General features: G+C 41.6%; 1 protein-coding gene across 2 annotated transcripts; it reads right to left on the reverse strand.

The window, feature by feature from the left end:
• Positions 1–10,008: 10,008 nt before the first annotated feature.
• LOC110497989 (transmembrane protein 39B) lies at positions 10,009–15,022 on the reverse strand. 2 transcript variants are annotated; one of them, XM_021574499.2, is made up of 9 exons: positions 14,841–15,022; positions 13,788–14,005; positions 13,244–13,463; positions 12,509–12,592; positions 12,100–12,254; positions 11,444–11,777; positions 10,845–11,032; positions 10,523–10,643; positions 10,009–10,389 (listed from the first exon to the last, which is right to left on the reverse strand). In XM_021574499.2, the coding sequence occupies exons 2-9, from the start codon at positions 13,916–13,918 to the stop codon at positions 10,156–10,158; spliced, it is 1,467 nt and encodes a 488-aa protein (XP_021430174.1). In that variant the 5' UTR covers positions 13,919–14,005; positions 14,841–15,022; the 3' UTR covers positions 10,009–10,155. The 2 variants fall into 2 exon arrangements, with proteins under 2 accessions (XP_021430174.1, XP_021430175.1); XM_021574500.2 differs by lacking the exon at positions 14,841–15,022 and adding an exon at positions 14,703–14,840.
• Positions 15,023–19,156: the final 4,134 nt, after the last annotated feature.

Raw genomic sequence — 19,156 nt, forward strand, 5'->3', positions numbered from 1 at the left:
GCAGCACAATATTGCTTAGAATCAAGGGCAATGGTGACATAATTTAGGACCTTTAAGGTTGCAGTGACACATCCATAACCTGAGCGGAAACCAGATTGCATACCTGAGAGAATGCTATAGACATCAAGAAAGCTAGTCAGATGATTATTGACAAGTTTTTTCAACACTTTTGATAAACAGGGCAAAATAGAAATTGGCCATAAACAGTTAGGATCAGCTTGATCTCTCCATTTAAATAAAGGACACACCGTGGCTTGCTTCCTAGGCAATGGGAACCTCCCCAAAGAGGAGAGACAGGTTAAAAGGGTTAGAGATAGGCTTGACTGTAACGGATAGCGTCCTCTTCTGAGGAGGAGGAGGAGTAAGGATCGGACCAAAACGCAGCGTGGTAAGTGTCCATTATGTTTAATACAAAAAAACAACAGAACACTGGAACAAAACAAAATAACGTGCATCAACGAAACAGTTCCGTGTGGCGACAAACACTGACACGGAAGACAAAGACCCACGTAAAAACACAGGTGGAAAAAGGCTACCTAAGTATGATTCTCAATCAGAGACAACTAACGACACCTGCCTCTGATTGAGAACCATACTAGGCCGAACACAGAAACCAAACAAAGAAAAACAAACATAGACTGCCCACCCCAACTCACGCCCTGACCATATAAACAAAGACAAAACAAAGGAACTAAGGTCAGAACGTGACATTGGCGATGATAGGGGCCGCAATCTTAAAGAAGAAAGGGTCTAAACCTTCTGAACCAAATAATATTTGGGGGTCAAGTTTAAGGAGTTCCTTTAGCACCTTGGACTCAGTGACTGCCTGCAGGAACAAACTTTGTTGCGGGCAGGGGGAAAAGAGGGAGGAGCATCGGGGATAGTCGCATTAAAAGGGGTGGGAGATGAGGAAATGTTGGATGGACAAGGAGGCATGTCAGAGTCAAATAGGAATCCTGACTTAATGAAGTGGTGGTTAAAGAGCTCCTTGTCAGTAACAACCACATCATCAACATTAAGGGACATGGGCAGCTGTGAGGAGGAGGGTTTATTCTCCAGGTTTTTAACCGTTTTCTAGAACTTCTTGGGGTTAGACCCACAGAGAGAGAACTGCTCCTTAAAGTAACTTTGGCCTTCCGGATAGCCTGAGTGCACTTATTTCTAATTTGCCTGAACGAGAGCCAGTCAGCCTGAGTATGCGTGTGCCGAGCGATTTGCCAAATGGAATTCTCCAGGTGGAGTAACGATCACGGTCGAACCAGGGGCTGAACCTGTTTTTAATTCTGATTTTCTTTATGGCCGCGTATTTGTTTACAATACTACTGAAAATATCAAGATCAAGCTGATTCTATACCAATTTACAGCAGCAAAAGTCTATGACAAGTCAGGACAGGTCGTTTCACTGAGCAGCCATTACGAACACAGGCTGTAAAACAGTGATCATGAAGGTCATCACAGAAAACACCAGACTGATACCTATCAGGATTATATGTAAGGATAACATCAAGGAGAGTAGCCTTTTCTGGGTGTTTGGAGTCATACCTTTCGGGATTGGTAATAATCTGAGAAATATTTAGGGAGTCCCATTGCTTTAGGACTTGGTCAGGTGGTTTAAGCATGTCCCAGTTTAGGTCACCTAGCAGGACACATTCAGACTTAGTGTAAGGGGCCAGGAGAGAGCTTAGGATATAGGCCGGTGCTGATGGTGGCCGATAACACCCAGCAACAGTCAACAAAGAGTTATTTGAAAGTTTAATGCGTAAAAACAGAACATCTAATTGTTTGGGGACAGACTTGGTGGAGATAACCGAGCACTGAAGTTGTTCCTTGGTAAAGATTGCCACTCCACCACCTTTGGAAGATCTGTCTTGACGAAAAAGGTTATAACCAGAAAGGTTAACATCAGTGTTCAAAACACTCTTTCTTAACCACATCTCAGTAATGACCAACACATCTGGATTGGAGCTGTGAACCCACACTGTCCATTGATCCATTTTAGGTAATAAGCTTCTAGTGTCAACGTGCAGAAAACCCAGGCTTTTACGAGAGCAGAAGTCAGTGAAGCAGATATCAGAGCACAAATCAGAATTGGGGTGAGCAACAGTAGACGGGCCAGGGTGTATATGCACATTTCCAGATATAATCAGCAGTAATACAATTAGGGCACGACAGAGGACAGGGAGAGCTCTGCAGTGTTGATTTATAACATTTGAATGTGCATTAGATGGCAACAAGATCATATTGTACAGCAATTTCATCAGGTAATATGAATACAAAGCCGGCGATAGGTGGTTAGAATAGGATGGGAGGCCAAGAGTCTGTGTAACCAATAGAGAGTCAGAGTCTCGAGTGTGGGAACAAAACATAGACTGTCCCACGGTTGGGGTAACAAGCAAGTTAGTCAACAAAGCACGCAGGAGTCATGAGGCAAATAGCATAAGGCACAAGCGAAAAATATAAGAACTTGGGGCTCAGAGTCACTCGCTTCAACAGTGCGTGTGTGCTGGAGGCGGGCAAAATCTCAGAAGAGATGGGGGAGAGTGACGGGGGTACCTATACCAGACAGGGGAGACAGGCCAGGGTAGATGGTGAACAGATAGCCAGGTGGCATCCAAGCAGCAGTGCAGCAGGCAATGGGTATAGGTGTCACACCCACTTGGGAGAAGTTTTTTTCAGGAGGCAGATTCCTTGTAGAAAATCCCAGTTAGCTAGCTAACGTAGCTAGCAAGTCTCTGTCTGTCTTTTCCACATGGAAAGGGAGGTCATTAGCTAGCTATATATTTTCAGTATCCAAACAAAGTTGTCCTGTGGCTGTTGTATTTTGGGGATTCTGTGGAGGATATATTCTCTGCACAGATGGAGGAGGCTGTGAAACTCTCCTGCCATTGTTAGGCTCAAGAGTTTTCACACCTCTCACTTCACACTTCAGTGCTAATTTCAGTCAGATTCTTTCCGAGCAGCTTGGTAGTTTAGTAGTATTATTTATTAAGCTTTATATAACAAAATTATAGAGATTATTGTCTTTTTCTTTTTGGCTTCTGTAAGTAGGTTCAGACTGAACATTACTCACTCAATTTTGTGTTGGATGGTATTTCCAGGTTCCGTTGTGTTTCTGCAAATTTTGGCACTTTGGGGCTCCACTTATTGCGATTGTCCTCCATGGCTTGTCAGTGTGACGCACTCTGGGTAAGATGAGTGGCCCCTGCCTAAGCTTCAGGACGTCCTGTAACAACAACAAAGGTAGGAAGTCAGGATCTAGCGCTTCCCATCCCTGACAAGACTGGAGAGGGATTGGAGGATGAACATGGTGTGAGCTAAGGAAATGCATGTACAGTACAATCATAACAGTTTCTCGATGGATTTTAAGCTAGGAAAACGGAAAATCAGACCTAAGAGGCCAAAAGTAATGAGTGAACCACCAGCCAACAGACATTTGACTTGGTAGACCTGCTGAATGTCAACTCGATGTAATTATCTCATTTTAAAAGGTAATACTTGCTGTATCTTGAATTATGCCAGTCAATGTAGGCTGCTACATTAAAGTAGCCTCTTGTATCACTGACACACAATCCTCTGGAAAACAACACAGGGGTTAACTGCAGGAGGTTCATGCCTGGATGGCTGCCAGGGTGAAAGTACATGACCTAATACCCCCACCTGAGCTTTAGCTATATTCTCAAATATTCAGCATTTTGACTAGCTTTGTACATTTAAGGTGGACAAGCTCACGCATCCAGGTAATAATATATGCTTGTGTGGAAAACATCCAATGGGGAGGATTCATTTTAGAATGCCTGTCCCTGTACAACAGGCTTGTGCAAACAGTTCCACTGAGAGGTATTTTTAGAATGCATAATTTCCTTATAATTGGTCTGACAACACATTGCAAACAAGTCTTTCAACTTCTGTAGCTGAAAACCTGTGGACAATCGGGCAGGTGTAATGATTTTACATACAGTGCATTCAGAAAGTATTCAGACCCCTTGACTTTTTCCACATTTTGTTACTTTACAGCCTTATTCTAAATTTGATTAAACCGTTTTTTTCCCCTCATCAATCTACACACAATACCCCATTATGACAATTCAAAAACAGGTTTTTATACATTTTTGCACATTTATAAAAATACAAAAATAAAATATATAATATATAATATAATAAAGTATTCAGCTTCTTTACTCAGTCTTTGTTGAAGCAGTGATTACAATATTATTGGGTATGACACTACAAGCTTGGCACACCTGTATTTGGGGAGTTTATCCCATTCTTCTTTATAGATCCTCTCAAGCTCTGTCAGGTTGGATGGGGAGCGTCGCTGCACAGCTATTTTCAGGTCTCTCCAGAGATTTTTTTCAAGTCCGGGCTCTGACTGGGCCACTCAAGGACATTTAGAGACTTGTCCCGAAGCCACTCCTGCATTAGGAGTTTTTCCTAGCCACCGTGCTTCTACACCTGCATTGCTTGCTGTTTGGGGTTTCAGCCTGGGTTTCTGTACAGCACTTTGAGATATCAGCTGATGTACGAAGGGCTATATAAATAAATTTGATTTGATTTGATTATCTTGGCTGTGTGCTTAGGGTCGTTGTCCTGTTGGAAAGTGAACCTTCACCCCAGTCTGAAGTCCTGAGCGCTCTGGAGCAGATTTTCATCAAGGATATCTCTGTACTTGCTCCGTTCATCTTTCCCTCGATACTGACTAGTCTCCCAGTCCCTGCCACTGAAAAGTCTCCACAGCATGATGCTGCCATCACCATGCTTCACTGTATGGATGGTGTCAGATTTCAGCCAGACGTGATGCTTGGCATTCAGGCCAAAGAGTTCAATCTTGGTTTCATCAGACCAGATAATCTTGTTTATCATGGTCTGAGAGTCCTTTAGGTGTCTTTGGCAAACTCCAAGCGGGCTGTCTGGTGCCTTTCACTGAGAAGTGGCTTCCGTCTGGCCACTCTACCATAGAGACCTGATTGGTGGAGTGCTGGAGAGATCGTCAGAGTGACCATCAGGTTCTTGGTGACCTCCATGACCAATTCCCTTCTACCCCGATTGCTCAGTTTGGCCGGGCAGCCAACTCTAGGAAGAATCTTGGTGGTTCCAACCTTCTTACATTTTAAAATGAATGAGGCCACTGTGTTCTTGGGGACCTTCAATGCTGAATACTTATGTAAACAAGTTATTTCTGTTTTGTTTTTTTAATACATTTGCTAACATTTCTAAAAACCTGTTTTCACTTTGTCATTATGGGGTATTGTGTGTTGATTGAATTTAATACATTTTAGAATATGGCTGTAACAACATAATGTGGGAAAATCAAGGGGTCTGAATAGTTTATATTACCTGTAAGTGATGTGTGACATCTTGTAGGCCTACAAGGCCTAGGTTCTTTATAATTTCAAGAAATCAAATAGATATAGATCGATCCCACGAACACATTGCTTTACATTTATTAAAAGGGCTAACACTTTCTGACAGATGGCTGCGTGGGTAAGCGGAGTCAGAGATAATGACAGTGGATTGGATCAGACACCAAAGTGGATGTCCAATTACTTGACGGGTTTATTCTAGGACGTTGATTCGCACCGTTCTTCGTTTTATTATAGTCTACTCTAGCCCAGATACTAGACACTGTTACAGTGCCTTGTGAAAGTATTCGGCCCCCTTGAACTTTGAGACCTTTTGCCACATTTCAGGCTTCAAACATAAAGATATAAAACTGTATTTTTTTGTGAAGAGTCAACAACAAGTGGGATACAATCATGAAGTGGAACGACATTTATTGGATATTTCAAACTTTTTTAACAAATCAAAAACTGAAAAATTGGGCGTGCAAAATTATTCAGCCCCTTTACTTTCAGTGCAGCAAACACTCTCCAGAAGTTCAGTGAGGATCTCTGAATGATCCAATGTTGACCTAAATGACTAATGATGATAAATACAATCCACCTGTGTGTAATCAAGTCTCCGTATAAATGCACCTGCACTGTGATAGTCTCAGAGGACCGTTAAAAGCGCAGAGAGCATCATGAAGAACAAGGAACACACCAGGCAGGTCCGAGATACTGTTGTGAAGAAGTTTAAAGCCGGATTTGGATACAAAAAGATTTCCCAAGCTTTAAACATCCCAAGGAGCACTGTGCAAGCGATAATATTGAAATGGAAGGAGTATCAGACCACTGCAAATCTACCAAGACCTGGCCGTCCCTCTAAACTTTCAGCTCATACAAGGAGAAGACTGATCAGAGATGCAGCCAAGAGGCCCATGATCACTCTGGATGAACTGCAGAGATCTACAGCTGAGGTGGGAGACTCTGTCCATAGGACAACAATCAGTTGTATATTGCACAAATCTGGCCTTTATGGAAGAGTGGCAAGAAGAAAGCCATTTCTTAAAGATATCCATAAAAAGTGTTGTTTAAAGTTTGCCACAAGCCACCTGGGAGACACACCAAACATGTGGAAGAAGGTGCTCTGGTCAGATGAAACCAAAATTGAACTTTTTGGCAACAATGCAAAACGTTATGTTTGGTGTAAAAGCAACACAACTGAACACACCATCCCCACTGTCAAACATGGTGGTGGCAGCATCATGGTTTGGGCCTGCTTTTCTTCAGCAGGGACAGGGAAGATGGTTAAAATTGATGGGAAGATGGATGGAGCCAAATACAGGACCATTCTGGAAGAAAACCTGATGGAGTCTGCAAAAGACCTGAGACTGGGACGGAGATTTGTCTTCCAACAAGACAATGATCCAAAACATAAAGCAAAATCTACAATGGAATGGTTCAAAAATAAACATATCCAGGTGTTAGAATGGCCAAGTCAAAGTCCAGACCTGAATCCAATCGAGAATCTGTGGAAAGAACTGAAAACTGAAAATGGTGTGTTGTGCTGTTCACAAATGCTCTCCATCCAACCTCACTGAGCTCGAGCTGTTTTGCAAGGAGGAATGGGGAAAAAATGTCAGTCTCTCGATGTGCAAAACTGATAGACATACCCCAAGCGACTTACAGCTGTAATCGCAGCAAAAGGTGGCGCTACAAAGTATTAACTTAAGGGGGCTGAATAATTTTGCACGCCCAATTTTTCAGTCTTTGATATGTTAAAAAAGTTTGAAATATCCAATAAATGTCGTTCCACTTCATGATTGTGTCCCACTTGTTGTTGATTCTTCACAAAAAAATACAGTTTTATATCTTTATGTTTGAAGCCTGAAATGTGGCAAAAGGTCGCAAAGTTCAAGGGGGCCGAATACTTTCTCAAGGCACTGTATATTTGTTTTTTGTATTACAATGGTTAATTCATTTTATCTTTCATACACTAGTTATTACGGATACAGAATGGACTATATAGCCATCCTCCAACTGAACTTGAATCAGTGGACTACTATGTTCCAAAGATGGCCACTAACCACACTGTCAACTTGTTCACCACCACGCTGTAAAATACATTAACTCACTCGCAATATTATAAACTTGAAGTAAGAAAAATAAGTGCATAATATAAATAAATATAAATCTCAATGGCGCATTTGCAGTAAACCATGTCAATGACATGAACAAATGAATGCGTCTATCGGAAGACAATGGATCACTTACCGAATGTATAACGTACAAAATAATCGGTTGAATGAACGCCTAGTCAGTTTTCCCAATAAAATGTTTCTCATTGAGGTTGTCTAATTGGGAAAAAACGACAGACTAGTGTACAAGAGCCCCATAGAACACCTTAAATATACTGAACACAAATATAAACGCAACATTCAACAATTTCAACGACTTTACTGACTTACAGTTCATACACATTTCTGCTGTCCGGGTGGTCAGTCACAGAGGTGAAGAAGCCGAATGTGGAGGTCCTGGGCTGGCGTGGTTACACAAGGTTTGCGGTTGTATGGCTGGTTGGACATACTGTCAAATTCTCTAAAATGACATTGGAGATGGCTTATGGTAGAGAAATTAACATTACATTTTCTGGCAACAACTCTGGTGGACAATTCTTCAGTCAGCATGCCAATTGAACACTCCCTCAAAACTGAGACAACTGTTGCATTGTGTTGTGACAAAACTGCACATTTTAGAGTTGATTTTTATTGTCCCCAGCACAAGGTGCACCTGTGTAATGATCATGCTGTTTAATCAGCTTCTTGATATGCCACACCTGTCAGATGGAAGGATTGTCTTTGCAAAGGAGAAAAGCTCACTAACAGGGATGTAAACCAATTTGAGCACACAATTTGAGAAAAACAAGCAATTGGTGCGTACGGAACATTTCTGGGATCTTTTATTTCAGCTCATGAAACATCGAACCAACACGTTACATGTTGCGATTATATTTTTGTTCAGTATAGAATCCCAAGCGGGGTACTTGGAGCGCACTGAGACATCTTTATCTTGCATTTAAAGTTGCAATATGTAACTTTTTGGGTGACCGACCAATTCACATAGAAAGTTAATTTATAGATCTGCCATTCTCATTGAATGCAAGACTAAGAAGCGGTAGAACTGTTCTATTTGTGCTATTTCTATGCTTCCCGTTCATAAGTTTAGTTTACTTTCAGTTTTGTACACCAGCTTCAAACAGCTGATAATACAATATTTTGGGTTATTAAAAAATATATTTCACAGCTGTCTAGATGGTACCTTTAAAAGGCGAAATATACAGAAATCACTCTACCATTTCCTGGTTGCTAAAATTCTAATAGTTCGCCTAATATCAGGTTATGTGACAAAACAAGCAACAAGTGTAGAGAATCATTGTACCATTTAAACCATGGTGAAATATATGTTCAATAACCAAACATTTTGTATTTTCAGTTGTTTGAAGCTGGCATACAAAACTGAAAGTAACAGACGGGAAGCATAGAAATAGTACACATAGAATATATCTACCACTTCTTAGACTTTCAATGATAACATATCTATAATACACATTTTTATGTGAATTTGGTGGGGTCACCCAAAAAGGTACATATTGCAGCTTTTAAAGGGCCAGATACTACATTTTCCCCAATTGGAATGAGATCCAATGAGCGGGAACATACACTATAATTGAGGGGATTCTGATTGTTTTGATCCAGGTGCCCAGGTAGGCGTGTTTTGCAACGATTGAAAGTTGATTGCATTTGGAACCAGGCTGCCTCCCGGCATGAGCCAGATGCCCCTTTCAAAGCCCATGGTGAAGTTGTCTCAAAACAAAAGTGATGTAATTAAGCACATGGACTAATGAGTAGGATTCTGTGTTTTCACAAGCAAAACTGATTGCTTTTGATAAAAACGCTTTATATGGCTTCCTAATTAAAACTAATTTGAAAATGTAAAAACATTAATTTTATGGAAAAGAGATATTGAATGTTTCTGGACAATGTAACATAATGCCTTGTTGACATGGCCGGCAACGAATATTACTGTTCGGTTTGAGAAGGGTGCTTCTCCCTCACTACTTTTGCCCATTCATGTCGTGGGCCATAGACTGGTGCCCTGCGGCTCAGCATAATCAAATCCACCCATTGTCATATTATTCTAAGGGTCTCACAAGTCTGAGTGGTCAAGCCCTGGATGGAGTGCAAGCCAGGTAATTGAGGTCCCATGGGATGGTTGTTGGAGGATGCTCAAGTGCATTCAATGTGGCTAAGTCAGGTAGACCTGCTTGCCAAGAAAAAGGGGTGAATTGAAGATTATTTTGCAAGATACCCTTGGGAAAATACCAAAACTCTTTTGAGAAAAAACTTCTTTTTTTTAAAGAAAAAAAGAAACACAGCCTAGCTATATATACTATATATAGGGGCCCTGGGGCCACACTTTATCAATTGTTCACTCTTTGAATATATTGAAATGCTGCATATCTAATATCTATATTGAGAAAATAATTATATTGACATCTGTTGGTGAAAAGAAGTATAGAGTTGTAGGGAGTGGTACTGTAAAGAGCCCTCTAGTGGGAAACAGATCATGGAGACACCAGAGAGCACAGTTAACTCAAGAGTTCAACTATAAAATAATCACAGGCACAACCTTGAAAGGAATACAAAAATATGTTTATTTTTATTATGGCAGATCAGAACAAAAACAACAGTGACACAAAATGCAGTTGTAGAAAAAATACAAAGCTTTCATGCGTGTTTTTCTTGTTCCATAATAAATGACCAACAATAGCTTATCTTTAACTTATCTTCTGGTCAGATGAGCTGTTTGAGTATGAGTATGCCTTGCCTAAGACTATTCTGTCTCTGAGAAGCTTGAAGAAGGCGTAGTAGTTGCTAAAGAGAATTAAAGCCAAGGATATCGTCTGATGCCACTTTTCTGAGCATATCAACGAGTAGAGCTGGTAGAATATCATAGCACCTTCCAAGATGATGAGGATGTTCAATATTCGTAAGGGCTTGTTGAAGAAAAACTAAAGGATAAAAATAGAAGAAAAAAGGAGGCATGTTGTTATTGAACAAACAATGTCTAGAAGTGCAACCAGTCCTGTAGCTGTGGCTGCCTGAGGCTCAAACAAGAACCGTCTTGCAGTTGGTGTTACTTACATAGAAGCGATAGTGGGAGACGTCTGAGGGGACAGCCACATTGTAGTGCCCCATGGCCTTGTAAACATTCTTATTGTGTTTGACCAGGACACCCTGGGGCCACATGTACTCTTCCGTCCATCTGTAGGAGAGAAAGGGTTCAAATACCAGATTAATGATTTATATTCAGTTGTCATAGCATTGTAATAACTGTAGTAATATACAACAATTACTAACATGTTATTACTAGAGTAATTAGTGTTATAATCCCTCCCAAAACACTGAGGAACACATATCATTAGTGCTCCTCGGGCCGTGATAACACCTCACTAGTGGTACTTACATGTGCTGCAGGACGTTGGAGCAGAGAGAAGGGTCTACTTTGTGCCAGCAGCCCAGGTGGGCTGCGGCCTTGTGGAGCAGGTCACAGTAGCGTGGGGGCAGCAGGTGTCTCATGAGGATGACTGAGGTACTGACAGACACCAGGATGAAGAGCTCACAGGACCAGCGCTTGTCCACGTACTGTGTGCTCTTCAGAAGACAGAAAAACACAGCACCTCAGACATACATTACATTATTATTTGTTTAACCTTTATTAAACTAAGTCAGTTAAGAACAAATTCTTATTTACAATGACGACCCACCCCAGCCAAACCCTCCCCTAACCCGGACAACGCTGAGCCAATTGTGCGCCGCCCATTACAACTGCAGGCATTAAGAAATGCAAGTATTCCATCTAATGATGTTGACATAAATCGTTGGCAATATATAACAACGCTGCCCTATGGTGCAAAACAAACAGCTCTGACGACAGACCATAATTTCTCAAATCTCAGTCAGCGCAACACACAACTTCATAGGGAATTGGACTAGCACATCCTGCAACATACATAACATGAGGCTTCTCAGTTATAACAGTGGAAGTCAGTTATAGGTACTCACCTTAACAAACCATACAGGTACGAAGGCCACATAGTAGGCACTGAGCATGGAGCTGACCAGCACCTCCTTCATCCTCCAGTTGAAGTCCATCTTCAGGTACTCCACCTCCTTGCGGATGAGGTCTGGGGAGAGGCAGCAGGCGTGTGTGGGCATGGCCTGGACCCCGTACAGCTGGCTGGTGTGCTGCTTCCACGTCTCCTTTAGCACCGTCAGGTAGTCCCGCCCGCGCCCTACGCTGCCCACCTCCTTCGACCCGATGCTGGTGATGGGTGAGAGCGGCCCCACCCGGCGGAAGTCGCAGTTCAACCGGAAAAAGGGAATGTACATACCGAACCTATGGAAACAGGGGATTTCAGAATTTTCAGGTCCCAATCTATTCCAAACTGACAGGGGTATATAATAGTCTATTCAGATCATAGGAATCTAATCTGGAGTTAGTCGGTACTGTGATGACTAACTTTGAACTGTATAGGGAACATCACATACTGTGGCTCTGAAACATTGTGGAGCTTGACAAATGCTCTGAGCTCTAGTGAAGGTTGATACTAGTGATGTGGTTGTTTGGCAAGTAGTACGCTATGTATGACTCTCTGTGTCATTGTGAAGTCTGGCTTGAATGGTTGTGATACTGAGGTCTGACGGCTGACCATACTCACGGGTAACAGAGGAAAAGCAGGCTGAGGACAGAGTAGGTCCTGAATAGGTATATGAGGGAGCGACACAGACTCCAGCCCGTCAGTGTGAGCACAGCGAACCGTGCCATCACTAGGAAGATGGAGTGAGGGAACGAGAGCTTCCCACTCTGGGATGCCTGGAGAGGCAGAGAGAGAGAGGCAGAGTCAGACAGACATGATGTTTGTTATGCCAATAAGGTACTATTCACCTGAGAGACAGAAACAGACCTGAGCGGTTTGAGAAAAACAGAAAGAGATAGAGGTGCAGGAAAAAATCCTACATTGACAAATATCACACAATAACACTTGCATTATTAAAGAGATGCACATTGGTGGAATTGTTTACAACAAATCTATAATATCAAACTTGCCAAGCGGTGTGAATTCCTACCTCTTTTACAATCGCTGCAATCAGCCTGCGAGCCAGTATGATGACTGTGAACACCAGCATGTTATAGTCGATGAGGTGGAAGTTCTGCATTAGACAAAACAAAATATTTTATAATGATGTTGTATTACTTACTGGAAATGAAGTTAGCATGCCATGAGAAGTGAAATCATTTATAACAGTATAGTGACAACATTTGGAAAGGAATCCCTTTTCAGATGTAATTTGTAAGATGTCGAAGTACAAAGAATGGAGACGGCAAATATGCACACCTGGACCTTCTCCTCTCCATTATCAAACCTGATACTATCTCCATTATGTTTTTATTTAACTAGGCACGTCAGTTAAGAACAAATTCTTATTTACAATGACTGTCTTACTCGGCCAAACCCTAACCCGGAAGACGCTGGGCCAATTGTGCGCCACCCTATAGGACTCCCAATCACAGCCGGTTGTGATACAGTCTGGAATCGAACCAGGGTCTGTAGTGACGCCTCTAGCACTGAGATGTAGTGCCTTAGACCGCTGGGCCACTTGGGAGACCAATGTGGTCAAATACAATCAAACCCTCACACAATGGCAATGAAGTCACCACACAACCAAACAAACAAACTCACACAAAATCCAATAACCTCCCGAAGTGAGCCACAAACAAACCCTAACAGACAGATTACAGACAGACAGCAACACAGTCAGATAACATCATCAGTCAGTGACAGTCAGAGTGGGGGGACTCACCAGTGAGGTGTGTGAGGGGGGGTGTGAGGGGGGGTACCACCAGACAGTCTTGTAGATGTTGACATAGTGGACAAAAAGGGCGATGAGGTGGCAGAAGAACAAGTGCAGCTCAAACAGCACATTCCTGTCCATGGATAACTCTGGGATCTTACAGTGCTTCAGAGGAACCACCGTATGGGCTGCCAAGGGGGGGCTAGAGATGCCCGTTCCTGAGCCGTTCCTAGAACACACACATGATCAGGGGCTTACAGAAATACTTTGTGTTACTACACGTTCATATCTAAAGACAGCTACGTTCACGGGTGCCGAAGACATGGAAGCCGATTAAGGCAGCCCTCCACATCAATCTGATTCAGTGGGGTTGGGTTAAACGCGGAAAACACATTTTAGTTAAATGCAATCAGTTGTACAACTAGGTATCCCCCTTATCCTTTCCTTATGCAACATAAACAAATCACTCTCACAACAACATATCATTACAACCACATATCACAGTGCTCTACACAGAACCCAGACACCCCATACTATGCCCTTGTCCTCTCACCTTGTCCGAGACCGCACCCCTGTGACTGGGGAGCTGGTAGAGTGGTTGCCATTGCCGACCGAGCCTGGCTCACTGCTCAGTGGAGACCTGCAGTAAGCAGTGCGGTTCGCCCCTCTTCGTCCGCCTGCCATCGCAGAGACTCCCAACGTTTCTTTGTCTTGTGAGTTTAAGTTTGTCTGAGCGCTCCTCTTTCTCTGATCACAGTGAAGGAAACCACCCTGATGATTTGAAAAGTTGGTTAATTTTCTTAGTTCTATAGGCACCACTGCACAAAAGTTATGCTAAGTCAGCTAAATGTATGATATACTGCAAACTGGTGATGACATGAACAGTAGTCAATCCAGATTGGGGCTTTATATTTCAATCATAAAAGGTTATTATGCATTTATAATGCTCAAATAACAGATCATGTTTATATATGACACTATTAAGCAAAACATGTACAGTGACAGATCATGAATGAATGTCAGTGACAGAAACAATATCTCCATTTGAAATGTAGATTAGCAATTTATTCATTCCAACCTGACCTGATAATAACGTGGCCTGAGTACAATGTGACCAAAACACTACACAAATCTTGAAATATCTGCTAACCCATGCATCTCCTATAAGACAAGCTAAACTACAGCTAGTTAAACAAATATTTTTGTAGTTGGTAGCTATTGCGATGCATGTTTTGGGTTTTGTATGTAAACAGCTAGTTGATTCCATGTGCTCCTTCCCAATGCAGCTAACTAACTAGTTAAACAAGTTTGCTGAATTGTATTGGCATCAACTAACTAAACACAATTTACTGAGGAAAGACCAACACCTTTTGCGGAAGCTGACATACAAAACAGATAGTTGCATCATTATGAAGTGACAGGTCATAAATATATTTAAAAATGTAATGCATCTTATCGTTGCGTGTACCTGATAAAACGTGTATTTTCCGCCAAGACGGCAAATGCATGCTCGACGAAATACAAAAGACTGCGGCCTAACGTAACCACATAAACAGGCTAGCTGGTAGCTAGCTAGCAACCCAAATCATACAACATTTAGGCTTACCGGAGTTTGGACAGCGATTTTATCTTAGATGCGGTTGCAATATATGAAGTAGCAAGTTACACAACACAGATTTTCTGAGCCTTTGTTGAAAAAAATGCGCGTTTTCCATTATAATAAACGAGGTTGATCATTGTGTTGACGTGATACTACCGCTGTGTGATAGAGATGGGACGCGGACGTGATTGAGGACATCACGAGGGAGGGGCGTGTTTCTTTACTTTAAAGAGATCATGTAATACCAAAGATTTGTATAGCTCATTGTTCTATCGGTGATAATTCTGCATTTACGTAATACATCCTGATAATTTACATCTGGATGCAGGAGTTAACAATTTTACCACAATGCTATGATATAAAAGCTTTTATATTTTAATCAAAATATGTTTTATATAACTATAGAACTTATTGTGTTTTTGCAAGTGGTACCAGAGTAAATTAATTTAATCCATACATTTTACAGTGCAGTATGAACACTGCTTTGCTTTCATGATTAGATCAACATAATATGTAGTCTATATTGTTCAATGCATTAATTCGTACTTTTGCAAAGACCTTACTGTAAATCTCATTCTCATCAATCTAAAGATTCTTCATTGCGTTCCTGCATCCCCTTTCATTTATTTCTGGTAGGACAGGACAGGTGAATGCAATGGGGTGGATGGCTCCTGGAAATTTGTTTTCGCCTGTCAAACTCTTTGACATCTATCAATATGATTGGACAAGAACCCACTATGTGAAAAGCTATGTTATTGTAATTATTTTCTTACCACTAGATGTCAGCATTTAGTTAGCTGTGTTCTAGTAAAAAGTTATAAATAGGAACATGTCTGAAAAACGGGAATTTCTTTGGTAATGGGAAAGGCATAATTTTTTAAAATTTGAATTATGTATTTTATGAATCTCCAGATACATATGCTTTTGATCCGAAGCATAATAAACTAATCCTCAAATGTAATCTTGAAAGATCTAACCTAATCAGCAGCATGTCCCTAGAGCCATTTGTACTTTTACTGAACCCTTCCACTTCTACCTCACATTTTAGGTTGTCAAATTGATTAACTTAAATAATCAGCATTTTGCCATGCATGTGCAATTCTTTGCAGGTAATAAGTATGGTAATGAGTTAACTGCCTGCAGTTTTCTAATAGGGCACATATTGGTGAGAAAAAAGGTATGTGTCATCACTGTGGAAAAAGCAGCATATTGTTTCTGACAATGAGCCTCAGAATATCAAATGGCTGATAATGCCTTCATCCATTCTGAGACAGATATCGTGCATGCTTGCAGTTTTTTTGATGGCTGAGCATGTCACAGGGGGAAAGGGTACAAGGTGTGAGAAATGATAAGAACCTTTGAGAGATATAGCATTATTGTTGATATGCATTTGGAGGCAGGTTGGGCTCAGAGGAAAATATATGTACATATTTTCATTCCTTTCAAAGGTCACAGATGATTCCCCACTATATTTATTCAAAAATGATCTATTATATTTACAAGATAGTCGCGTGAGTCGTTTTTCTGAAAGTTTCCAGAATACCACATGCATTCATTTATGTCAGTACATTTGTAACAGACTACACATTACGAAACTTGTATTAGATAAAATAAACATCAAGTAATTCGGGACTCTCACAAACCATACAAAAAAGGCTTATCTCACGGGGACAGAATTTGGGCAGAGTAAATCCTCTCACTTCCTCTCTGATTTATTTCCATCCAGCTGAAGTGCCCTCCAGTTGAGGAAGGTTTCCATTAGTTACCACAGCCACAAAGAAAATGTGCTTTTTGGTCTTAATTTAAGGTGAGGGTTAGTTAGCAGTGTGGTTAAGGTTAGGTTCAAAATCACATTTTAAGAAGATGCATTGTAGAAATAGACGGGGTTTATGACTTTGTGGCTGTGGTAACTAGTGACGACTGTTCAGGCATCTGAGGAACTGCTTAGCCCCAGACAACAGGAGCTTTATAAAACGTTTTTTATTAAACCTTTATTTAACAAGGAAAGTCAGTTAAAAAAAAGTATTATTTACAATGACGGCCTACCGAAAGGCAAAAGGCCTCCTGCTGGGGCTGGGATTAAAAATACACATCATGACAAGAGAGACACCACAACACTACATAAAGAGAGACCTAAGACAACAATATAACATGGCAGCAACACTTGACGACACAGCATGGTAGCAACACAACATGACAACAACATGGTAACAACAAAACATAGCAGCAGCAAAACATGGTAGAAACACAAAACATGGTACAAACATTATTGGGCACAGACAACAGCACAAAAGGTAGAGAGAACAATACATCACGTGAAGCAGCCACAACTGTCAGTAAGAGTGTCCATGATTGAATCTTTGAATGAAAAGATGGAGATAAAACTGTCTACTTTGAGTGTTTTTTGCAGCTCGTTCCAGTCTGCTGCAGCAAACTGAAAAGAGGAGCGACCCAGGGATGTGTGTGCTTTGGGGACCTAAGTGACTGGCAGAACGGGTGTTGTATGTGGAGGATGAGGGCTGCAGTAGGTACCTCAGATAAGGTGGAGTGAGGCCTAAGAGGGTTTTATAAATAAGCATCAACCAGTGGTTCTTGCGACGAGTATATAGAGATCAGTTTACAGAGGAGTATAGAGTGCAGTGATATGTCCTATATGAAGTATTGGTGACAAATCTGATGGCTGAATGGTAATGAACATTTAGCCGCTCGAGAGCACTGTTACTTGCCGATCTATAAATTACGTCTCCGTAATCTAGCATGGCTAGGATGGTGATCTGAATCAGGGTTAGTTTGGCAGCTGGGGGGAAAAAGGAGCGATTACTATAGAGGAAACCAAGCCTAGATTTAACCTTAGGCTGCAGCTTTGATACGTGCTGAGAGAAGGACAGTGTACCATCTAGCCATACTCCCAAGTACTTGTATGAGGTAACTAACATATTTCCTCCAACATTATAATGAAAAGGTGCCTCTCGGTTCCAAAACACATGTTTTCTGGAGACTTGTGGGAGGAGTACTGATGAGGTCGCTCACTGTATGCGCTTTCGGTAGAGTGACTCTGTTCAGACTGAGAAGAAATCTGCACAAAATTGTACATCCCAGACCACCTCCTGAAGTGGTCAGCCAGATCTGAACACAATCAGACCACAAAGTGATCTTTGTATTCTGATAGGGAGTCTCACTTACATGCGACTTCTACTATGTACAAAAGGCTGTGAAGTATTTGTAGTTAATCATATCAGTAATGTTAGCTTATCATATCAGAGCTGTAGCTCCACCCACCCTGTAATTGCCCTGTAATTGTATAAGTAAAGTGGGGCAAAAAAAGTATTTAGTCAGCCACCAATTGTGCAAGTTCTCAGACAAATTGAGAAAAAAAAACCCAGAAAATCACATTGTAGGATTTTTCATTAATTTATTTGTAAATTATGGTGGAAAATAAGTATTTGGTCAATAACAAAAGTTTATCTCAATACTTTGTTATATACCCTTTGTTGGCAATGACAGAGGTCAAATGTTTTCTGTAAGTCTTCACGAGGTTTTCACACACTGTTGCCGGTATTTTGGCCCATTCCTCCATGCAGATCTCCTCTTGAGCAGTGATGTTTTGGGGCTGTTGCTGGGCAACACGGACTTTCAACTCCCTCCAAAGATTTTCTATGGGGTTGAGATCTGGAGACTGGCTAGGCCACTCCAGGACCTTGAAATGCTTGTTACGAAGCCACTCCTTCGTTGCCCGGGCGTTGTGTTTGGGATCATTGTCACGCTGAAAGACCCAGCCACGTTTCATCTTCAATGCCCTTGCTGATGGAAGGAGGTTTTCACTCAAAATCTCACGATACATGGCCCAATTCATTCTTTCCTTTACACGGATCAGTCGTCATGGTCCCTTTGCAGAAAAACAGCCCCAAAGCATGATGTTTCCAGCCCCATGCTTCACAGTAGGTATGGTGTTCTTTGGATGCAACTCAGCATTCTTTGTCCTCCAAACACAACGAGTTTTGTTTTTACCAAAAAGTTATATTTTGGTTTCATTCTCCCAATCTTCTTCTGGATCATCCAAATGCTCTCTAGCAAACTTCAGACGGGCCTGGACATGTACTGGCTTAAGCAGGGGGACACGTCTGGCACTGCAGGATTTGAGTCCCTGGCGGCGTAGTGTGTTACTGATGGTAGGCTTTGTTACTTTGGTCCCAGCTCTCTGCAGGTCATTCACTAGGTCCCCCTGTGTGGTTCTAGGATTTTTGCTCACCATTGTTGTGATCATTTTGACCCCACGGGGTGAGATCTTGCGTGGAGCCCCAGATCGAGGGAGATTATCAGTG

The sequence above is a fragment of the Oncorhynchus mykiss genome, chromosome 19 (assembly GCF_013265735.2).
Source record: "Oncorhynchus mykiss isolate Arlee chromosome 19, USDA_OmykA_1.1, whole genome shotgun sequence".
In the NCBI taxonomy this organism is placed as follows: Eukaryota; Metazoa; Chordata; class Actinopteri; order Salmoniformes; family Salmonidae; genus Oncorhynchus; species Oncorhynchus mykiss.